This window comes from Rhinoderma darwinii, chromosome 1 (assembly GCF_050947455.1).
Source record: "Rhinoderma darwinii isolate aRhiDar2 chromosome 1, aRhiDar2.hap1, whole genome shotgun sequence".
Lineage (NCBI taxonomy): Eukaryota > Metazoa > Chordata > Amphibia > Anura > Rhinodermatidae > Rhinoderma > Rhinoderma darwinii.
In genome coordinates, this window is record NC_134687.1 from 322,212,626 (window position 1) to 322,234,724 (window position 22,099).

Sequence of the window (22,099 nt, forward strand, 5' to 3'; positions counted from 1 at the left end):
TTCCCATAGGTAACAATTTTGTTCTGTTTACAATGACCCAAACTATATACAAAATACAATTTACTGCACACTTCAATAAATCAAACCTACAGAGAAAAAAATTCTAAAATTATATATAGAAATTGATAAATCTTTATTATTGTAAGTAGTAAGAAAAAAAAATACAATACAATGATTTGAATACAAGCATCTCTAAGGGCCAGTTTACACAGAGTTCTTTGACACGTTTTTTTTCCACGGAAACCGCGTTGGAAAACGCGCAAAAAAAAAAGGCAGAAAATGCCTCCCATTGATTTCAATGGGAGGCGGAGGCGTTTTTTTCCCGCGAGCGGAAAAACCGGCTCGTGGGAAAAAGAAGGGACATGCCCTATCTTCGGGCATTTACGCCTCTGACCTCCCATTGACATCAATGGGAGGCAGAGAAAGCTTATTTCGCAGCGTTTTATGCCTGCGGTGCTCAATGGCCGCAGGCAAAAAATGCAGCGAAAATCGGCGTGCAGGCAGAGGAAAATCTGCCTCAAAATTCCAAACTGAATTTTGAGGCAGATTTTCCTTTTGCAAAAAACACTGTATGAACCCAGCATTAATATCTAATAACCTGTTCAGAATAGTATATGCCAATGTAAATATCAAACTTTCACTTGGATTTGCAAACGTTTAGCTTTATTTATAAAATAATGGAAGGAGATAAATGCATGTGTGTGTGTGTGTTTAGATATATAGTAGATTTACATTTAATAAATTAACATTATTTAAAACACACTGAGCATAGGAAATCGGCAGCTACTACCACAAATTTAGATTTTCTGTTTTATATATACAAAAGTTGATATAAAGTAGTATAGCTCAGACGTTGAGGTCAAACAGTCAGACAAAGGCTAAATTCACACTTGTGTCCGTCTGGCATATACACCGGGAAAGCTCCCGGCTCTTACGCCAAACATATCCATAGGCACCCATTCACTAGACAGAAGCCAAAAGAGTATTCTTTTGGCCTCCACCGGGCTGGTATAAGTCAATATAATTTTTTTTCAACTACGGTATATGGAATAGCGTAGTCTGCATAGTGTGTGTATACCCTTAGGCTGTATTCACACACAGTGTATTGCTTTATTTTGTCGTGGAGTTTACGTTTGTGTTTTTCACTGCGTTTTTTTAGGTCAAAAAGGCTGTGGCCATATTTAACTTTTAAAGTGTTTAGCGAATTATAGGAAAGGCTGCACACACAGCGTTTTGGTTTGTGCCGTTTTTAACCCCTTCCCGCACCTTGACGTTAATGCACGTCAATGTGTGCAGTAACTTCGCGCACCTTGACGTTCACTAACGTCAGTGCTTTAACAGTTAAACGCCGCGCGGCGCTACACCGCAGCGGCGGTTAACTGTGCAGGGTGTCAGCCCTGCTCTCCCTGTTGCCGATCAGCGGCCTGTCGCCGCTGAAATCGGCAATTAACCCCTTCGATGCGGTGGTCGATCCTCCAATGCTTCCTGTCAGTGTGACAGTTACGTCACAATGACAGTTAGAACACATTACACTACGTGTGTAGTGTAATGTGTTCCAGCAGCGATCAAAGCTGCAAGTCTAAGTGTCCCCTAGTGGAAAAAAATAAATGAAAAACTGCCCGAATCACAATTTTTTGGTTACCAACCCTCCCAAAATATACAATAAAAAGTGATCAAAAAGTCGCATGTACGCCAAAATGGTACTAATACAAACTACAACCCGTCCCGCAAAAAACAAGCCCTTACACCGCATTTTTGACTGAAAAATAAAAAAGTTATGGCTCTCAGAATATGGTGACACAAAAAATAATTTATTTTATAAATAAGTAATTTTATTGCGCAAACGCTGCAAAACATCAAAAAATTATATACATATGGTATCGCCGTAATCGTACCGACCCGCAGTATAAAATATAATGGTAATTTATAGCCCAGGGTGAACGCCATAAAAAAAAAGAATAAAAAACATTGTCAGAATTGATGGTTTTTGGTCACCTTGCTTGCCAAAAAATTGAATAAAACGTGATCAAAAAAATTCTGGTACCCCAAAATGGTACCAATGAAAACTACAAATTGTCCCGCAAAGAATAAACCCTCACACAGCTCCGGTGGAGAAAAAATAAAACCGTTCTGGCTCTCAGAATATGGCGATGCAAAATGTACAGAGTGTTCCAAAAGCAGATAAGATCGGGCGCCATTTATCAGTGCGACACCAGCCACATATCTATGAATTATTATTTATTATACCCTCTTATTATACCCTGATGTACTCCGCACAGATAACATATGCCCCCACATTATAAACTGAAACACCAGTAAAACCCCAAACAGAACTACTACCAAGCTACATCTGCGCCCCAAAAGCCAAATGCCGCTCCCTCCCTTCTGAGCCCTGCAGCGTGCCTAAACACCAGTTTACGTCCATAGATATGGCATCGCCATACCCAGGAGAACCCGCTTAATATTTTATGAGGTATTCGTCTTCAGTGGCACAAATTGGGCATAACATGTAGTGCACTAAAATGGCATATGAGTGGAAAATTGTAATTTTCACTCTGCACCATCCGCTGCGCATTAACCCCTGCGCGCACCACGACATAGCATGTCGTAGTGTGGGGGGGGGGGATGTATGGAGCGTCTCACGTGAAAAATAAAGCATTTAAAACTGCAAAATCACTGTTTTTTGGTCACCTTGGCTCTACCTAAAAATGGAATAAAAAGTGTTCAAAAAGTTGCATGTACCAAAAAATGGTACCAATAAAAACGACCGCTCGTCCCTCAATAAATAAGCCCTCACACCGCTCTATTGACTGAAAAATAAAAAAAAGTTGTGGCTCTTGGAACGCGGGGAGGAAAAAACTAAAAAGGAAATGATAAAAATGGATCAGTCCAGAAAGGGTTAATTACTTTCTAATGAAAAACCATTTATTACCACATGTGGCGCATTGCCGTACTCGGGAGAAATTGCTTTACAAATATTGGGTTGCATTTTCTCCTTTATCCTTTGTGAAATTGAAAAAATGCAACATTTTAGTGGAAGAAATGTCGATATTCATTTTCACGGCCTAATTCTAATAAATCCTGCAAAAGACTTGTGGGGTCTAAATGCTCACTATACCCCTAGATAGATTCTTTAAGTGGTGTAATTTCCACTTTTGGGGGGCTTCCACTGTTTGGCCTCTCAGGGGCTTTGCAAATGCGACATGGCACCCAAAAACCATTTCAGCTAAATTTGATCTCCAAAAGCCAAATAGCGCTCCTTCGCTTCTGAGCCTTGCTGTGGGTCCAAACAGCAGTTTATTACCACATATGGGGTATTTCCGTAATCGGGAGAAATTGTTTTACAAATTTTGGGGTGCTTTTTCTCCTTTATTCCTTGTAAAAATTAAAAATGGCTACCTTTTTTCAGAAAAAAAAGTAGATTTTTACCTTTACAGAATAATTCCAATGAATTCAGCAAAACAACTGTGTGGTCAAAATGCTAACTTTACCCCTAGAAAAATTCCTTGATGAGTGTAGTTTCCAAAATGGGGTCACTTTCCGGGGGTTTCCACTATTTTGTACCCTCCAGTGCATTTCAAACGCGACACGGCACTGAAAACTATTCCAGCAAAATCAGAATTTCAAAATCCAAATGGTGCTCCTTCCCTTCTGAGTCCTGCTGTGGGTCCAAACAGCAGTTTATTACCACATATGGGGTATTGCTGTAATCGGGAGAAATTGCTTTACATATGTTGGGGTGTTTTTTCTCTTTTATTCATTGAAAAAATTAAACATTTCTACGTTTTTTCAGAAAAAAAGTAGATTTTCATCTTCACAAACTAATTCAAATAAATTTAGCAAAAAAACTGTGGGTTCAAAATGATAACTATACCCCTAGATAAATTCCCTGAGGGGTGTAGTTTCCAAAATTAGGTCACTTTTGGGGTTTTTTATTGTTTTGGCCCCACAAGACCTCTTCAAACCTGACATGGAGCCTAAAATATATGCTAAAAAAAAGGAGGCCCCAAAATCCACTAGGTGCTTCTTTGCTTCTGAGGCCTGTATTTCAGTAAATTAGCGCACTAGGGCCACATGTGGGATATTTCTAAAAACTGCAGAATCTGGGCAATAAATAATAAGTTCCATTTCTCGGGTAAAACCTTCTGTGGTATAGAATTTTTTTTATTACAAATGAATTTTGTAAAAAAAAAAATGAAATTTGTAACTTTCACCTCTACTTTGGTTTAATTCCTGTGAAACGCCTAAAGGGTTAAAACACTTTCTGAATGCTGTTTTGAATACTTTGAGGGGTGCAGTTTTAAAAATGGGGTGATTTATGGGGACTTTCTAATATATAAGGCCCTCAAAGCCACTTCAGAACTGAACTGGTCCTTGTAAAAATCGCCTTTTGAAATTTTCTTGAAAATATGAGAAATCGCTGCTAAAGTTCTAAGTCTTGTAACGTCCTAGAAAAATAAAAGAATGTTCAAAAAACGATGCCAAACTAAAGTAGACATATGGGAAATGTTAACTAGTGACTATTTTGTGTGGTATTACTATCTGTTTTTACAAGCAGATACATTTAAATTTAGAAAAATGCTAATTTTTGCAAATTTTCTTCAAATCTTGGTGTTTTTTACAAATAAATATTGAATTTATTGACCAAATTTTTTCCCTAACATAAAGTACAATATGTCACGAGAAAACAATCTCAGAATCACTTGGATAGGCAAAATTATTCCGGAGTTATTACCACATAAAGGGACACATGTCAGATTTGAAAAATCGGCTTCGTCTTGAAGGCCAAAACAGGCTCAGTCCTGAAGGGGTTAAGGTCAGTGGCATTTTGTTGAAACGCAGCATGCTCTGAATATGGCATTCTTTCTGAAGTTTTTCTTATAGATTTCTCTATAGGATTTGAAAAACATAAGAAAAGAACACATGTACCAAATGTTGCAAAAAGCGTCATAAAAAACGTTTGAAATTTATGCCGTTTTTACAAGCATTTGAAAACGCTGAAAAAATAGTGTGTGTTAAGCAGGTTTAAAACATTCCAAATGTTTGAGTCGCATCTTCTAAACTGTTGCTTGGTTTGCGATAGGTTTAAGAGCAGTTGGCTTATGTTCTGCAAGTGGAAATACATTCCTGAAGACCAAAGATGTGCTAGACAGGTTAGTAAGTACACCAAATGAGGAGTTTGTTATAAATTATATAGATGGGATATCAAACTAGTTTCATTCAACTTTTTTTTTATTTTTCAGTGTATTACGGGCAGGACTAGTTTTAGGGCATGACCACACATGGCGGAATTCCTCCGCAACTGTCCGCATCAATGCCGCACAGAATCTGCGTTGCAGATTCTGCAGCGGATCTGCACAAAATGTGCAGAAAATTGATGCGGACTGGCCGCTGCGGACTGCAGGAAAAGTGCTTCTCTTCTCCCTATTCAGTGCAGGATAGAGAGAAGGGACAGCACTTTCCCTAGTGAAAGTCAAAGAAATTCATACTTACCGCCCGTTGTCTTGGTGACGCGTCCCTCTTTCGGCATCCGGCCCGACCTCCCTGGATGACGCTCCAGTCCATGTGACCGCTGCAGCCTGTGCTTGGCCTGTGATTGGCTGCAGCCGTCACTTACACTGAAACGTCATCCTGGGAGGCCGGACTGGAGACAGACGCAGGGAGTTCTCGGTAAGTATGAACTTATATGTTTTTTTACAGATACATGTATATTGAGATCGGTAGTCACTGTCCCGGGTGCAGAAACAGTTACTGCCGATCGCGTAACTCTTTCAGCACCCTGGACAGTGACTATTTACAGACGTCTCCTAGCAACGCTCCCGTCATTACGGGAGCCCCATTGACTTCCTCAGTCTGGCTGTAGACCTAGAAATACATAGGTCCAGCCAGAATGAAGAAATGTCATGGTAGTAAAAACAATACGCTCCGCAGCACACATAAGATCTGCGGACTTCATTGCGGAATTTTGACTCTCCATTGAAGTCAATGGAGAAATTCCGCCATGAGTCCGCAACCAGTCCGCCACTGCTCCGCAACAGACAGAGCATGCTGCGGACACCAAATTCCGCTCCGCAGCCTATGCTCCGCAGCGGAATTGTACGCATCGTGTAAACGAACACTGCTAAATTAAAGTGAAAGTCAATGGAGAAACGGCTCCGCTGCGGATTAACGCTGCGGAGTGTCCGCAGCGGAATTTAAGTGAAATTCCGCTATGTGTGAACCCGCCCTTACAATAAATAAGAACCAGTTTAAAAAACAATGTAGGCCTAAATAAAATTAGGCCTGTCATTGTGTGTCTCTCACACACACACACACACACACACACACACACACACACACCTCAACATTGCATTGAAATTGCAAAACCAAGAAGGAAAGGTTTTGGAATTGTGGAAATCACAGGATCGATGGAGATGTTAATGATATGCAAATTATAAAATAATGGAAACAAAATATTCCAAACATCTTGATTTGTTCAGTATCGAGTATGAACGCCACACGCAGAAATACATGCACTTATACGCCTTGGCATTCTATCAATGAAGTTATTAATGGTTGTCTGAGGAATGTTATGCCACGCTGAAGGCACTTGGGAATGCAAATCATCAAGATTGGTCGCTGCCAGCTTCCTTTGCAATTGCTGACCAATGACGTCCCAGATGTGCTCGAAGGGAGACAAGTCCAGAGACGTTGCAGGCCATGGTAGCACGTTTATGCCACGCAGGTTGCTCACAGTAGCATGAGCAACATGCGGCCTGGCGTTGTCCTCATGAAAAACGGCTTCTGGGACACTTTGGACAAATGGCCGTACCACTGGTTCCAACACTAAATCAATGTAAGGGTATGTTCACACGCAGTGTTTTGAGACGTAATTCGGGCGTTTTACGCCTCGAATTACGCCTGAAAAAACGGCTCCATTACGCCTACAAACATCTGCCCATTGCTTTCAATGGGTTTTACGGTGTTCTGCTCCCACGTGCCTTAATTTTACGCGTTGCTGTCAAAAGACGGCGCGAAACAAGATGCCCGCTAAAAAGAAGTGCATGTCACGTCTTGAGACGTTTTTGTAGCCATTTTTCATTGACTCCATTGAAAAACAGCTCCAACAACGGCCGTAAAATACGCCGCAAAAAACGCGAGTTGCTACAAATACTTCTGAAAATCAGGAGCTGTTTTCGGCTGAAAACAGTTCCGTATTTTCAGACATTTTTGGTCACTGCGTGTTAACATACCCTAACGCTGAGCTGTTAGTGTACCTGAAATGAAGACTAGAGGGGTCCAGTTAACGTACATTATGCCACCCCACACCATAATCCCGGGATTAGGACCGGTGTGATGTTCCCTTGTGAAGGCCTCTTCATGGCGTTACCCACGTGGTCTCCAGACCAATCTCAGGTTATCATTTTGTCCGATACCAAAGCTTGACTCATCGCAGAAGAGGATAGACCTCCATTCTAACCTCTATTTCCATCTCACTGTGCACCATGATAGCATTTGAGAGCGGTGGCATGTGGTCAATGGAACACCTGTAGCTGGACATCTGGCTTGTAGCACAATGTCGTACAAACGCCTTCTGATGGTTTGTGTCGACACTGGTTCGCCTCCGCGCAGCCCTTGCTGTCATTCCCGTTAGTTGTTGTTTTTCCAACACCCGAGACACGCAACGTTGAACAGTGGTGACATCTCGGCCTAGGTGCACAGCAATCTGCCGGAGTGATAAACCAAGGTCTTTCAATTCAAGGATTCTGTCCCTCTCAGTTTGCGACAAGTGGAGATAACTAGCACATCGACGAACAGGAGGCATCGCACAATAATCCCACACCCCTTGATCCGACATTTGAGGTTTCAAGTGGCTAAAAAAACGTTGCTTTCAATCTGACTTTTATGCTCCTCCCACATGCCATAGATTGCAGCTAGGTGCTTGAAAATTATTTGCAGATCTTAGCGACATCTGCTACTACTTTGATTTGTATAACCTTAGGCTGAGTTCACACGTTGCGGATTTGTCGCAGATTTTGTTGCGGTTTTGACGCAGATCTCACCCTTTTGCATTGCAAAGTGTAAAATCTGCGCTGAAAATCTGCATCAAATCCGCGATGTGTGAACCCAGCCTTATAGCTCGCCCTTCTTGGTGTTGCAATTCCAATGTTGAGGAGTGCATATATATACTGAATATATCCTGTCGCTTCTCAGCTGCTTTACACATTTGAATAAGGGCCCCAGCGTTAGTTACTTAGAGAAAGGAACGGACCCTGCAATGTAATGGGGCCCGCTCCTTACTCTGAAGTAACTAACGCTGGGGCCCTGAGAGGACTAACAGAAGGGGAAAATGCAGCATGCAAGCAGAAGCTGCGTGTGGAGACAGCCACCCACAAGACACGTCCTTCTCTACACAGCCGATTCGACCCTGCAGGATGGTGAGTGTTGACATTCCTCTCCATCCTGCTTCCCATCCCTTCCGACCCCACTTTTAGAATATATAAAAAATATAGTAAGCTAAAATGTTGTTATATAAATATCACTGCAAAACCCCAATGTTTTGTGCCGCAAATTGCATAAAAAAAGGAAACAAAACATGAAAAAATAGTGCTGTTAGGCTATATCCTCATAGTGCGGTCAAATCAAGTTTTTGCCACGATTTTGCAACAAAAAAATGGGATTTGACCGAACTGTCAAACTAGACTAAGGCCTTATTAAGACGGCCGTGTTATTCATGGCCGATTTGCACCCGTGCAGGACCCATTTTCACAGATCCCTCATAGGGATTCGTTAAAATAGCCAAAAATAGGACATGTCCTATTTTTTTTTACAGGCCCTTCACACAGTCCTTTAACAGGTTCCCGACCGCTGGCTGTGTTTTTATAGCCAGCAGTCAGGGTCTCTGAAGTCCACCATATAGACTAATTACGGCGGCACTTCAGAGAGTGTGCACGCGCGATCGTGTGCACACAGCCCTGTGCCCTGGCTGTTGGCTGTGGGCACAGGGCAGAGTGTCAGGGGCCAATCTTTTGGTCCCTGAACATGTGATCGCTATGACGACCGATCACATGCATTTCAATGTAAAATATAGTGTGCACGTAATCGCGTGCACACAGCTTTGTGCCCACACTGTTACCAACAGCTCTGGGCACTTGGCATAGTATCAGGGACCAATCTGATGGTCCCTGAACATGTGATCGCTGTGAAAACCACAATCACAGCGATCACATTTGCTTTTATTTTGAAATTTCTGGCAGCAAATCTCCTGCCTCCTTTTCTTCTCCTCACACATTGTTTCAGTGTGAGGAGAAGAAGAGACTTAGAGAGAATTTTAGAATATTAGAATAGGCAGGTAGGGAATATATAATTATATATATATTCACATATATATAATATATATATCAATAGCGGTTTATTTTTTTTGTTGGCAGTAGTGTAGATGTGTGTATATATATATATATATATATATATATATATAAAAGTTAGTTTGTGTGTGTGTGTATATATATATCTAGATACATATATATATATATATATATATATATATATATATATATATATATATATAATCTGTTATAAAATAAATAATAATTGTTTGTTTAGTTAGTGTTAGTGACATTATGGCGAGGAAGTTATTTAGCGCTGAGGAGGCATACGCCATGCTGTGGTCAGAGTCTGAGACCGCATCAGAGATGGAACCTGTTTTGGGCAGTGACGATGATAGCGTCACTTCAGGTTCATCTTCAGGGGACGTAATCCTTGACGCAGTAGAAACAGCGGAACATGAAAGCGCAGGGCCTAGTAGCACTGTAACACGGGACAGCCTGGTCCCTCCAGTTCAGGCTCTTGTATGGGCACCTGCTCCATCTTTTGGGCCTAGAATCCACGGATTTACTGCCACTCCTGGCATAACTGTGGACAATACAAATTTTGTCCAAATGGATTACTTCCATTTATTCATAACAGACGACCTTCTAAATATCATGGTCCACTAAACGACTTTATATGCTGCTCAGTATATAAGGCAGAAACCTTCATCCACCCATTCCAGAGATTGGACGCCCACCAATTTGCAAAATATTTTTGGGGCTCACCCTAAGGCCGGATTCACACGAGCGTGTGCGTTTTGCGCACGCGAAAAACGCGGCGTTTTGCGTGCGCAAAAGGCACTTAACAGCTCCGTGTGTCATGATCATATGGTGCGCGGCTGCGTGCTTTTCGCGCTTCAGCCATCATTATGACACTCTGTATATTTGTAAACATAAAAGCACGTGGTGCTTTTCTGTTTTCATTCATACTTCTGACTGCTGTTGCGCGAATCACGCGCGTCCCACGGATTTACTTCCATGTGGTGCGCGTGATTTTCACGCACCCATTGACTTCAATGGGTGCGTGATGCGCGAAATACGCACAAAGAATGGACATGTCGTGAGTTTTACGCAGCGGACTCACGCTGCGTAAAAATCACGGACTGTCTGCACGGCCCCATAGACTAATATAGGTCCGTGCGAGGTGCGTGAAAATCACCCGCGTTGCACGGACGTATATCACGTGTTCGTCTGAATAAGCCCTAAATATGGGTATTGTAAAAAAGCCCTTCATTAGGTCTTACTGGTCAACAAGACCCACCCAAGCCACCCCAGTGTATTCTGCAGTAATGACCAGGTCTCGTTATGAAACAATGAGGTTCCTCCACTTCAACAACAATGCACAAGCCCCCCCAAGTACCGATGCAAACCGTGATCGGTTGTTCAAAATAAGACCGCTAATAAATTAGCAGAATGTAAGTGTGGGCGAATGCTTCCTCAACTTCCATGGAAGATTTAGCTTTATATCTACCTTCCAAAAGGGCAATATATGGCGTTAAGCTTTATAAATTGTGTGAAAGCAGGTCAGGATATACTACCAGCCTCTGCTTCACAAGGGGTACCACCTGTACTGCGACAATTTTTATTCCAGTGTGCCCCTGTTTAGGCATTTGCATGCTGCAAGGACTGGGGCATGTGGTACCATGCGCAAAAACCGAATTGGTTTTCCGCAGCAATTAGTGGGGAAGCGCATGGTAAAGGGGGACTACTGTGCTTATACATCTGAGGAATTGCTGCCGGTCAAGTTCAGGGATCGCAAAGATGTGTATGTGCTAAGCATGATTCATACTGCAGGAACAGTGGCAGTGAGGGAAAGAGGGGCAACATCGGACAAGCACAAACCAGTGAGCGTGTCCAAATATAACAAGTACATGGGGGGGGGGGTGGATTTAAGCAACCAGGTTTTACAGCCCTATTAGTAAAGCGAAAAACAAAAACCTGGTACAAAAAAGTGGTCATTTATCTTCTACAGGTGTCAATCCACAATTCATTTGTGCTCTATAGAAAAAACAGAGGCAGAGACACATACCTGGATTTCCAGGAGAAAATTATTGAAGGCCTCATATTTGACGTTCAGGACACCATAGAATGCCCCCAGTCTGAGGATGTCAAGCGACTGACTGAAAAACATTTTATCACTCGCATTCCCCCAACACCAACTAGAAGCAACCCCCAGAAAAAGTGCCGTGTCTGCAGAAAAGACGGGCACCGCAAAGATTCCCGATATTTCTGTCCCTCATGTCCCTCGCAACCAGGCCTGTGAATTGACCCATGTTTTAAAAAATACCACACTGTTCTGAATTATTAGATTTTAGTTAATTTGTTGAAAATATATTTGCCCTACATTACGTTTTTATTTTTCCCCTGATTTTACTCCAAGGGTGAGGGAGGGAATGGGTGGGGGGTGGATGTCATGTTTGCATATTTTCTAAAGTTCATCTGCTGGAGAGCTCCATTTGCATAAACCTGCAATTTCTTATTTTAGGAAACCCAAAAAAATAAATTCCCATTATACCCCTAGATGAATATTTTGGGATCTCTGCTTCAAGAGCAGATATTTTGAAAGTGTTAGGGAGAGTTCACACTGAGTTTTTTGACGGGGAAACCGCGTCGGAATATGCGCCAAAAAACGGCCGAAAATGCCTCCCATTGATTTCAATGGGAGGCGGAGGCGTTTTTTTCCCGCAAGCGGAAAAACCGTCTCGTGGGAAAAAGAAGGGACATGCTCTATCTTCGGGCGTTATTCGCATCTGACCTCCGATTGACATCAATGGGAAAGCGTATTTCGCTGCGTTTTTTGACCGCAGCGCTCAATGGCCAAGTGCGAAAAAGGCCGCAAAAAATGCGGCAAACTGCGTGCAGGCAGAGCAAAATCTGCCTCAAAATTCCAAACGGAATTACGGGCCCTTAGACTTCTATTGGCCACGGGTACCTTCCCGTTTGCGTACGGGAAGGTGCCTGGGCCGTTGAAAAATATAGAACATGTCCTATTTCAGGCCGTAATTACGGCACAGGCAGGCCCATAGAATTCTATGGGGCTCCCGTATTTACGGGTGGCTACGTGTGTACACCCGTAATTACGGGAGCGTTGCTAGGCGAGGTCAGGGGATTTAAATTTTTGAATATAGAGAAGCAGAGAAAATGGCGTCTGAGTGATCAGTTGGTTTCAACTGTGTTTTTATTGAAAATTTTTCAACAATATACATATAACTTAGAGCAGCATGAAGGGCCATGCAATTCACATAGTAAGACAGTAACTTTCAATAGACAGACAAAACATCTGGGAAAAAACACAGGGGTTTAAGGGGGTGAGGAGGGGGGGGATAGTCGGAGCTCCACCTACCACCTAATCTTGAGTTCCCTGTATCCAATACTTGTCCCACGGGTCCCACACCACTTTGAACCTGTCCAGTTCATTGTCAATAGAGGCCGTCATATGCTCCATTGTACGTATTTCCCTAATTCTAGTTACTAAGTCGATGTGGGAGGGAGGGGTTGTCTGTCTCCATTTCCATGCTATCAACGTCTTAGCGGCTGTAAGAAAGTGTCGAAAGAGTCGAGCTGGTGATTTCCCCAAAGACCTAGGGGGAACATTTAGGAGGTAATGAAGAGGGTCTAAGGGAATATCCTGCTGCAACACCGCCAATGCCAAGTTCTTAACTTCCAACCAATACTGTTGTACCAGTGAACAGCTCCAGAAAATATGGAACAGATCACCTCTCTGACCTCTACATCGCCAGCAATCCGACGGAATACCCGGATTGAAGCTATGCAGAAAGGCAGGGGTATGGTACCAAAACATAAGGATTTTATATTGGTTTTCCTTATATGCAGTGCAGATGGAGGTTTTAGCTGCTTGCGACCAAATAATCTGCCACAATGAGAGCGGGATGGATTTATTCAGTAAGGCCTCCCACTTCAACATGTATCTATGCCCAGGCGGAGGGGAACCCTCCGGGGATAGCAATAATGCATAAATGGCTGAGATAAGCCCCCTAGTGGTGGTAGCATACCGACATAACCTTTCGAAGCTTGTAGGTGCAGTAACCCGCGTGGATCTAAAAGTTTGCTGCATGTAATGTCTAACCTGAAGATAGTGAAAGAACGCAGCGGAGGGAATATTATGATGTTTTTGAAAGTATGAAAACGGGTGAAGCTCTTGCGTGTGGGGATCAACCATATCAGCCAGGTGAAATACCTCAATTCCCGTCCACAATCGGACTATTCGGGAGGTAGTGCCCCCCGGGATAGTGGGAGTGTAGAGTACCGAAGTCAAGGGCGGGCAACCCGATGCCAAATGGAAGCGGTTTTTACAGGTTTCCCACACCTCCCTTTGAAATCTCATGGGACCCAATAAAGATGCAGTCGGCATTACTAGTGGGTCACCCCATAACAGGGAGTTTGGGTGGACCGGGGCCATCCATAGCTTCTCTATTTCGGTCCATTTATTGTACGCCCTTAAAGACACCCAGCTGGGTATGCGACGGAGGTGTGCCGCCCAGTAGTACTTCACCACATCAGGGACCGATAGCCCACCCGCAGATCGACCCGATAATAAAACTGATTTCGGAATTCGATGTCTGCCGGAGTGCCATATGAACCTGAGGATAGAAGACTGCATAGCCCGCAATTCCTTCATAGGTACTGCTACCAGCAAAGTCTCAAAGTAGTACAGTAATTTAGGGAGCAAGGTCATTTTGACCGCTGCTATGCGCCCAAAAAATGACATGGGAAGAGGATCCCACCTGGCCATTAGCTGACGTAGCTCTACAAACAGAGAGGGGAAATTAGCCTTGTAAACCGACGTATAGGAGGGAGTGAGTTGAACTCCTAAATAAGTCAGGGAGGTTTCCTTCCAGTTGTAGGTGTAGTTGTGTTTGAGTAGCTGGAGCTCCTGGTGTGGAACATTAAGAGGGAGCGCTTCCGTTTTAGATGTATTAGTTTTATATCCTGACAGCCTCCCATACCTACGGAGAACTGTAGTAAGGTTAGGGAGGGAGGTATGAGGTTTAGTGATAGTCAAGAGGACGTCATCTGCAAACAGGGAAACCTTAAACTCTTTATCTTGTATCTGGACCCCCGCTATATCCCTGGATTTCCGTATTTGAGCTGCTAAAGGTTCTATGCATAGCACAAATAAAAGTGGGGATAGGGGACACCCCTGACGTGTACCATTCCAGATTTGAAACGGAGGGGAGGTGGAGTGTGGGAGTTTAATTGCCGCTGTTGGTTTGGAGTAGAGACCACGCAGTGCTGTCAAATAAGGGCCCGAAATCCCAAATGAATTTAGAGTTTCGAACATAAATGGCCATCCCAAGCGGTCAAACGCCTTCTCTGCATCTAGACTAAGAAGGATCGCCGATTCCTTTTGCTTTTGGAGGGCATCAATGAGGTCAAGGGCCCTTCGTGTGTTGTCTCCTCCTTGCCTAAGAGGCACAAAGCCCACTTGGTCTTTGTGAATCAAAGAAGGGAGCCAAACATTGAGTCTATTAGCTAGAAGACGGGTGAAAATTTTTAGATCCGAATTCAGAAGGGCTATGGGTCTGTAATTGGAGCACTCTGCGTGGTCTCTACCCGGTTTAGGGATCAGCGTGATATGAGAATGCAGGAATGTTTGAGGGATGGGAGAACCCTGTAGGAATTCATTAAATAACGAAGCCATCCGTGGAACCAAGATCTCTGCAAAGGTCTTATAATACCCATATGTAAAGCCATCTGGTCCAGGGGCCTTACCACTAGGGAGGTCCTTCAATATATCAAACAATTCCTCCGCAGAGATCGGGGCATTCAGGGATGAAAGCTCCTCATCTTTCAGTTTAGGGAGAGCACAGGAAGAGAGATATGCTTGCAGCGTTTCCCTCCGACGAGCCGGATCAGGTGGTAAGGTATTTGGCAGGTGGTATAAGGATTTATAATAGTCATGAAAAAGTGTGGCTATCGTGTCTGGGTGATGCTGGAGTATGCCCGCCTTATCCCGAACCGCCTGTGGAGTACGAACAGTCGCCTGATCCCGCAATAGTCTGGCCAGAAGCGAGTGCGCCTTATTACCTTTGTCGTAATATTTCCTTTTTGTGTATAGTAATGACTTTTCTACCCCCTTCATAGCTAAGTCCTTGAGTTGTGCTCTAGCCTCTATCAATTTCCGTAGTGTCGGGACCGCCGGTTTAATCCCCATTTCTCTCTCCAACTTAGTAATTGTCCGATGGAGAGCCACCCGCTTGGCCCGAGAGTCTCTTTTCAATCTAGATCCCATTACTATGCATTGCCCTCTCATCACCGCCTTATGCGCCTCCCAAAGAGTGGATACTGAAGGAACCGATCCCTCATTAAGTGCATAAAATTCCCGCATATGCCCAGCCAGGCTGTCCCTAAGAGAAGGGGACTTAATCAAAGTTTCGTTTAAGCGCCAATGACATACTCTCGTATTTGGTTTCCCTATCTGTAGGGACACAGAAACTGGTGCGTGATCTGACCAAGAGATGGGGTCTATATTCGCCCCCTGGAGCGCACGGAGGGCAGGGACATTACCAAAAAAGTAATCTAAGCGTGTATGAGTGCTGTGCGTATGGGAGAAGAAGGTATAGGACCTATCACCTGGGTGATCCACTCGCCACAAATCATAGAGCTGGTGCTCTCTAATTAGTTGCCTAAAACGTGTAGAAAGTCCTGTAAGGGTGGGCGTCGGAGTAGCGTGTGTAAGAGAGACCCTATCCATGGACGTGGAGAACGGGACATTAAAATCTCCTCCCACCAGCCATGCCCCCCTAGGAAGCTTCTGGAGTTTAGAAAGGAGTCTACGTAGGAATGGAATCTGTGCGGTATTAGGAGAGTAAACGTTACATAAAACGATGGGCTGTCCAAGCAAAGTCCCCTCTATTATAACATATCTGCCTTTCGGATCTAGATGTGAGGTGTGAACTTGTATGGGGCAGGAAGCTGCTATCAAAATGGCCACCCCCTCCCTTTTGCGACCTGACGAGGCAGAGTACACAGCAGGATACGCCCCTCGGGCAAATTGGAAAGTTCCGGATGAATCTAAGTGTGTTTCCTGCAGAAAAGCAACTTCCGCTCCAAGCGATTTCAACTCCCTGAGAAGCAAGCGTCTCTTCACATTGGAGTTGAGACCCTTGACATTAAGTGTGACAAATTTAACCATGGTCAAAGATGTATGAAAGAGCAAAGAATGATGTGGAAAGTGCGGATGTATACAGCTCACAGTTATGTCGGGGCCAGTCCCATGTCGGTTTCAAAGCAAGCAGTGTTCTACGGCGTCCTTCTACCTTGGAGGTTCTTGGAGGATTCACTGTCGTCTCAAGTGTTATTTCGGATGAAAGTAGGAGGGGAGGGAAAGACACTGGGGTAAAGACGTACCAGGGAGACAATACACATATCTGCAGTGAGAACAAAGAGAAATGCATGAGATCAATGAATTTCAAACACACTCAGAAAATACTACCAGGGAGAATACTATACCCTGGGGCGGGTGATATTAAAGCAAAAGAAAACTGGTAATACAATATTACCCTTTGCAACTCTCTCTAAAAACAGAGGGAGAACTGCAAAACAAATTACCCCTATCAAAAAAGGAGGTCGGGTCTCAACAGTCGAGGAACCTAGTACAAAAGTACGTATAAATACGTACAGGCCGAGAAAAAACAAAAAGGGGGTGAAAGAGCCAAGTGTATCCCGGGCAATCGCGCCCTGCCACAATTTACGTTAACGAATTAAAGCGAAACAACATAAAATCAGAAATATAATCCTAAATGCATTTTTAGCCTAGGATAGTGCAACTGGCGAAGGGAGCAGCTGGTATGGGTGACCAGGCTCCTTCACATATATTACGGAGGTGCCGTGTATCTGCGCAGCGTCAATCAATTCAAATCAGGTCTTGGTGAACTTCGGGTAGACTGTCGTCTTGGAGAGGTCCTCCGCTTATTTCGGACCGACTGCCAGACTGGAGGTGGAGACGAAGGCGGCAAAGGAGTCTCCCAATTCTGCATCTTGGGCGTTGGTATACCAAGGGAGTCACAGAAATGAGGCAAATCCCCTGGGTACCTCAGGGTTGCAGAAACACCATCTCTTCGGGCTGTAAGGGAGAACGGAAACCCCCATCGATAAATAATATTGTGGTCCCGTAGGGCTGCGAGAAGTGGACGAAGCAGACGTCTTTTCTGTAACGTAATCCAGGAGAGATCCGGGAATAACTGAATCGGCACACCGGCATACTCCAGGTCTTTACGCTGACGGGCTTTAAGCATAATGTCCTCCTTAGTGCGGAAATCCTGGACACAGCAGATGATATCTCTGGGCTGAGATGTAATGGATTTTGGTTTCAGTGCTCTATGCGCTCTGTCAAGCGGTATCCGATTAGACGGGGGTGCACCCAAAAGGTCGTTAAAGATAGTCTCTAACACGATGGGAAGATCTTCAGACCCCGAGGGCTCCGGTATGCCCCTTATCCTTATATTATGACGGCGACCTCTGTTATCCAAATCCTCTAGATGCAGTTGCATATCTCTAATGGACGCCAGCTGGGAGGACACTGAAGACTGTATCACAGAAACATGGCGCCTAGTGGCATCGTGGTCATCTTCTAAAGCCTCCACCCTCGTAGCAATCTGCTGTATATGCTGCGACACCCCCGCCAATTCTGAACGAAAAGCTGCCTTCACTTCTTGTATCATACTCTTAAAGTCCTCTTTAGTGGGCAACTGTGAGAAACATTCCCTCCACATAGGGGGCACATCTGAAGGAAGTGAGGCTGAATCCTCCAGGTCAGAATCTGAGGCATATGCAGGGGCCTGGGCATAGGGGGTCAAAGATGGTGTATCCCCCAGATCGTCTCTCCTCCCCGGCTGCTGGATCGTGGGCCGTTGGGGTTTAGGTGCAGGCCAAATCTGTAGGGCCATTTGTGCTGAGGGCTGTGACATTGGTGGTTCAAGCAGGTGTACTGGGGCCTCTGACTGAGCTGATGCTCCTCGTGGCCTGGCCTCCATTGCTCCTGGGATAGGGGACCCCCTTCCCTGCTGTTCACAGGACGAGGTGGAGGACAGCTTAGGGGAGCTGGGAGGGTGAACTTTAGCCATCCGGCTATTCAGCTTACCCTGTACGTGGGGCACTGTCTCCTCTCCCTGCTCGGACATCTCCCCTTCCTTCTGACACGAGGCTGTCCAAGATGGCTGCGGCTGAGGGAGCGGCGTGGCTTGCCGCCGAAGAAAGTAGCCGTCGATCGTTGGTGGAGCGGCGGCGACCTGGTGCTGTGCTGCAGGGGTGAGTCTAGACCCTTGGGGTCTTTTTTTCCCCATATGAGGCACCTTTCCCCGCTGTAGGCTGCTGGATCTGCGTGGCAGGGCGCGGAGCTCTCAGTTTATGCGACCGGCGCCATCGACTGCTGGCCACGCCCCTCTGAGTGATCAGTTGACCCTTTTAAGGGGTTTGGATATGATTGTGACATCATTTCCAGCCCCCCTTTTTTACGGGTCCGTAAATACGGGTGGAATACGGATGACAACGGACCCATATTTACGGGCACGGGTCCGTAAATACGGGTTAAATATGAGTTAAAAACGTGTGACAAGGACTCGTATTTACGGCCAGTATTTACGGGAGGGAAAAAATACGGTCGTGTGCATGGGGCTTTACTGAGTTATGATATAATAGGTTGCCTGAGGTTCCATGTAAAGTGACGGATAACACATCATGATATTTTTATCAATTGAGTGGATGCATTAAATGCATTATTGTGATTGACAACATAAGTAATAAAATGCATTTACATCATTGCTCAACTTTTCATGTAGATTAATTCTATATGTAAACTGTAAAAGGTAGGCATCTGCTTAGGCCTCATGCACACGACCGTATTTTTTCCCACCCGTAAATACTGGCGTAAATACGGGTCCGGTGTCACACGTATTCCACCCGTTTTGCACCAGTATTTACGAATCCGTGCCCGTAAATATGGGTCCGGTGTCACCCGTATTCCACCCGTATTTACGGGCACGTTTTTGGCGGCAAAATAGCACTGCACTAATCGGCAGCCCCTTCTCTCTATCAGTGCAGGATAGAGAGAAGGGACAGCCTTTTCTGTAATAAAAGTTAAAGAAATTCATACTTACCCGGCCGTTGTCTTGGTGACGCGTCCCTCTCTTCACATCCAGCCCGACATCCCTGGATGACGCGGCAGTCCATGTGACCGCTGCAGCCTGTGATTGACCTGTGATTGGCTGCAGCGGTCACATGGCCTGAAACGTCATCCAGGACGTCGGGCCGGATGTCGAGAGGGACGCGTCACCAAGGCAACGGGCGGGAGACCGGACTGGAGGAAGCAGGAAGTTCTCGGTAAGTATGAACGTCTTTTATTTTTATTTTTTACAGGTTTATACTGATCGGTAGTCACTGTCCAGGGTGCTGAAAGAGTTACTGCCGATCAGTTAACTCTTTCAGCTCCCTGGACAGTGACTATTTACTGACGTCGCTTAGCAACGCTGCCGTAATGACGGGTGCACACATGTAGCCACCCGTCATTACGAGAGCTCCATAGACTTCTATGGACTGTCCGTGCCGTTATTACGGCCTGAAATAGGACATGTTCTATCTTTTTCAACGGCACGGGCACCTTCCCGTGAGAAAACGGGAAGGCACCCGTCGCCAATAGAAGTCTATGAGCCCGTTATTACGGGTCGTAATTACGACCCGTAATAACGGGAGTTTTTACGGTCGTGTGCATGAGGCCTTACTTTGTGATTCAATTCTTCAAGATTTTCAAGAGTTCTGGTTACTATCAGTGAAGAAAACTCGGTCCTCACCTAGCGCTGCCCGCTTAGCAGCTGTTTGTTACAATGTATCAGTGTAGATAAAAGCAATAAGTCTAGAAGAAGGATAGGAGAGAAATGTATGCTGCTGCTGTGTTTAGCCAAAACAGGATTGCCTACACTATTTATGCACAACTGGAAGCACAGGGGCCACAAACAGACTATGTGTCTGTGCTGTACAGCCTGAGGCAGCTGGATAGGGTGTAGTGCCTTCCCCAGGTTTTGGGAGAATTCCAATTTCAGACATTTATGGCATACCCACAGAATATGCCATAAAAGTCTGATAGGTGAGGGCCTCATCTATCGGGAGAACGAACCCGTTCTACCAGGCGAGGTGGGCGGCAATGGCTATATTCAGTCACAGAGTGAATGTACAGGTTGCCACAGCTCTCCCCATTTAAGTCTATGTCAATTTCTGGACAGTACTGTATGCTTACTGAACTCTTTCCATAGACTTGACTAAAGTGACCTATGCATATGGGGCTGTGACTTGATTGTGCTGTCTCCTCTTGTAAAACTGGAGTCAAGGTTGGACCCCCACCTATCAGAAAACTTAGACCTATTAGACATTTTGAAAGTCAGAAATAATTGCGGTTGAGCAATGAGGAGCAACACAGGGTTCGGGAGCCCTGTTTTCATGATCGGTGGGGGTCCCAGCCGTGATGCCCCCAGTCATCAGACAATTATCACTTATCCTGTGGATAGGTGATAATTCTCGATCCTGGGAATATCCCTTTAAGACACTGTTTTCTGACAGCTGCTCTGTTCTTTTTGCCCAAAAAAAGAGCAGATCTTCATGGAAGTAGTATTGAACATTCCTTTTTAATTCCTTTAAAATACTTTTGGCAAAAAAAACAAAAAGAGAGAAAACACAGACCACACTTATGTTCTACATTCATGTACTGCACAACCAGGACATCGTTGGAAATGTTTCCATGTACTGACAGCAAGCAGAGATATTGCAAATATTGAGGAAATTACATATTTCAGAAAGTATTTTAGAAAGCGTACCTATAATTATAAATATATTTACACAAATCAGTAGTGCATATGACTGTATAAAACGTATTAGTATATCTTATTAGAGAAAAGTGGCATTTATCTTACCAGTTACGTGTAGTACATTTCTCTTGCCAGCCAGCTCTGTAAATGTTCTAGAGCCTTCTCATTTACCGAAAAAAAATCTGTTTAGCGTAAGACAGTAAATAGAAGGTCGGTAGGAGAGGAGGGGGATACAGCTGCAATTTCTTTCACACCAGAAAGAGCCCACCCACTCAGCGTGGAGAGACAAAATGTACAATTACAGAAAACAGCTACATAAGCCTGGACAACCCCTTTAATAATATTGTTGATAACAATAATACCACTACAACCGTCCCGGATTCAGCGGGACAGTCCCAAATTTTGGGCGCTGTCCCGCTGTTCCGGGCAGCCGGTGGTGTGGGACGCAGATACAGATGAACCCAATGCTGAAGCAGGAAACCGTCAGCTCCCTGCTTCAGCATTAGTACAGAAGACTCCCCGGGCACATTGCTACATTAAGCGCTGAGCCCAGGGAAGCCCTTAACATCATTGTCCATATATGGACAGTGACGTCAGTGGCTCCTCCTGGAGAAGAATCCCCGGCCAGAGCATTGCCTACACTCTGGCCGGGGATTCCAATCCTAGACGTCACTGTCCATATATGGACAGTGACATCCGGGTCTCCTCCTGGAGCGGAATCCCAGGCCTCAGCGTTTCCGATGCTCTGGCTGGGGATTCCGCCCCTAGAGGAAGTCCCAATGGCTACAGGGGGGGTTAGCGCTATCTACAGGGGGTGTGGCACTATCTACATGAGCACTGTGGCACTATCTACGTGGGCACTGTGTGGCACTATCTACATGAGAACTGTGGCACTATCTACATGGGCACTGGCACTTTATATGTGGGTGCTGGCAC

At 44.7% G+C, this 22,099-nt stretch overlaps 1 protein-coding gene across 12 annotated transcripts in view; it reads left to right on the forward strand.

Annotated features, from left to right (window-relative positions):
- The window catches only part of SHOC1 (shortage in chiasmata 1), a 307,702-nt gene that overhangs the window by 170,665 nt on the left and 114,938 nt on the right, over positions 1-22,099 (forward strand). For all 12 annotated transcript variants that reach the window (XM_075825602.1, XM_075825611.1, XM_075825607.1 and 9 more), the window contains one exon: positions 5,084-5,153. In XM_075825602.1, coding sequence (XP_075681717.1) covers positions 5,084-5,153 — 70 coding nt within the window. The remainder of the gene's footprint in view (positions 1-5,083; positions 5,154-22,099) is intronic.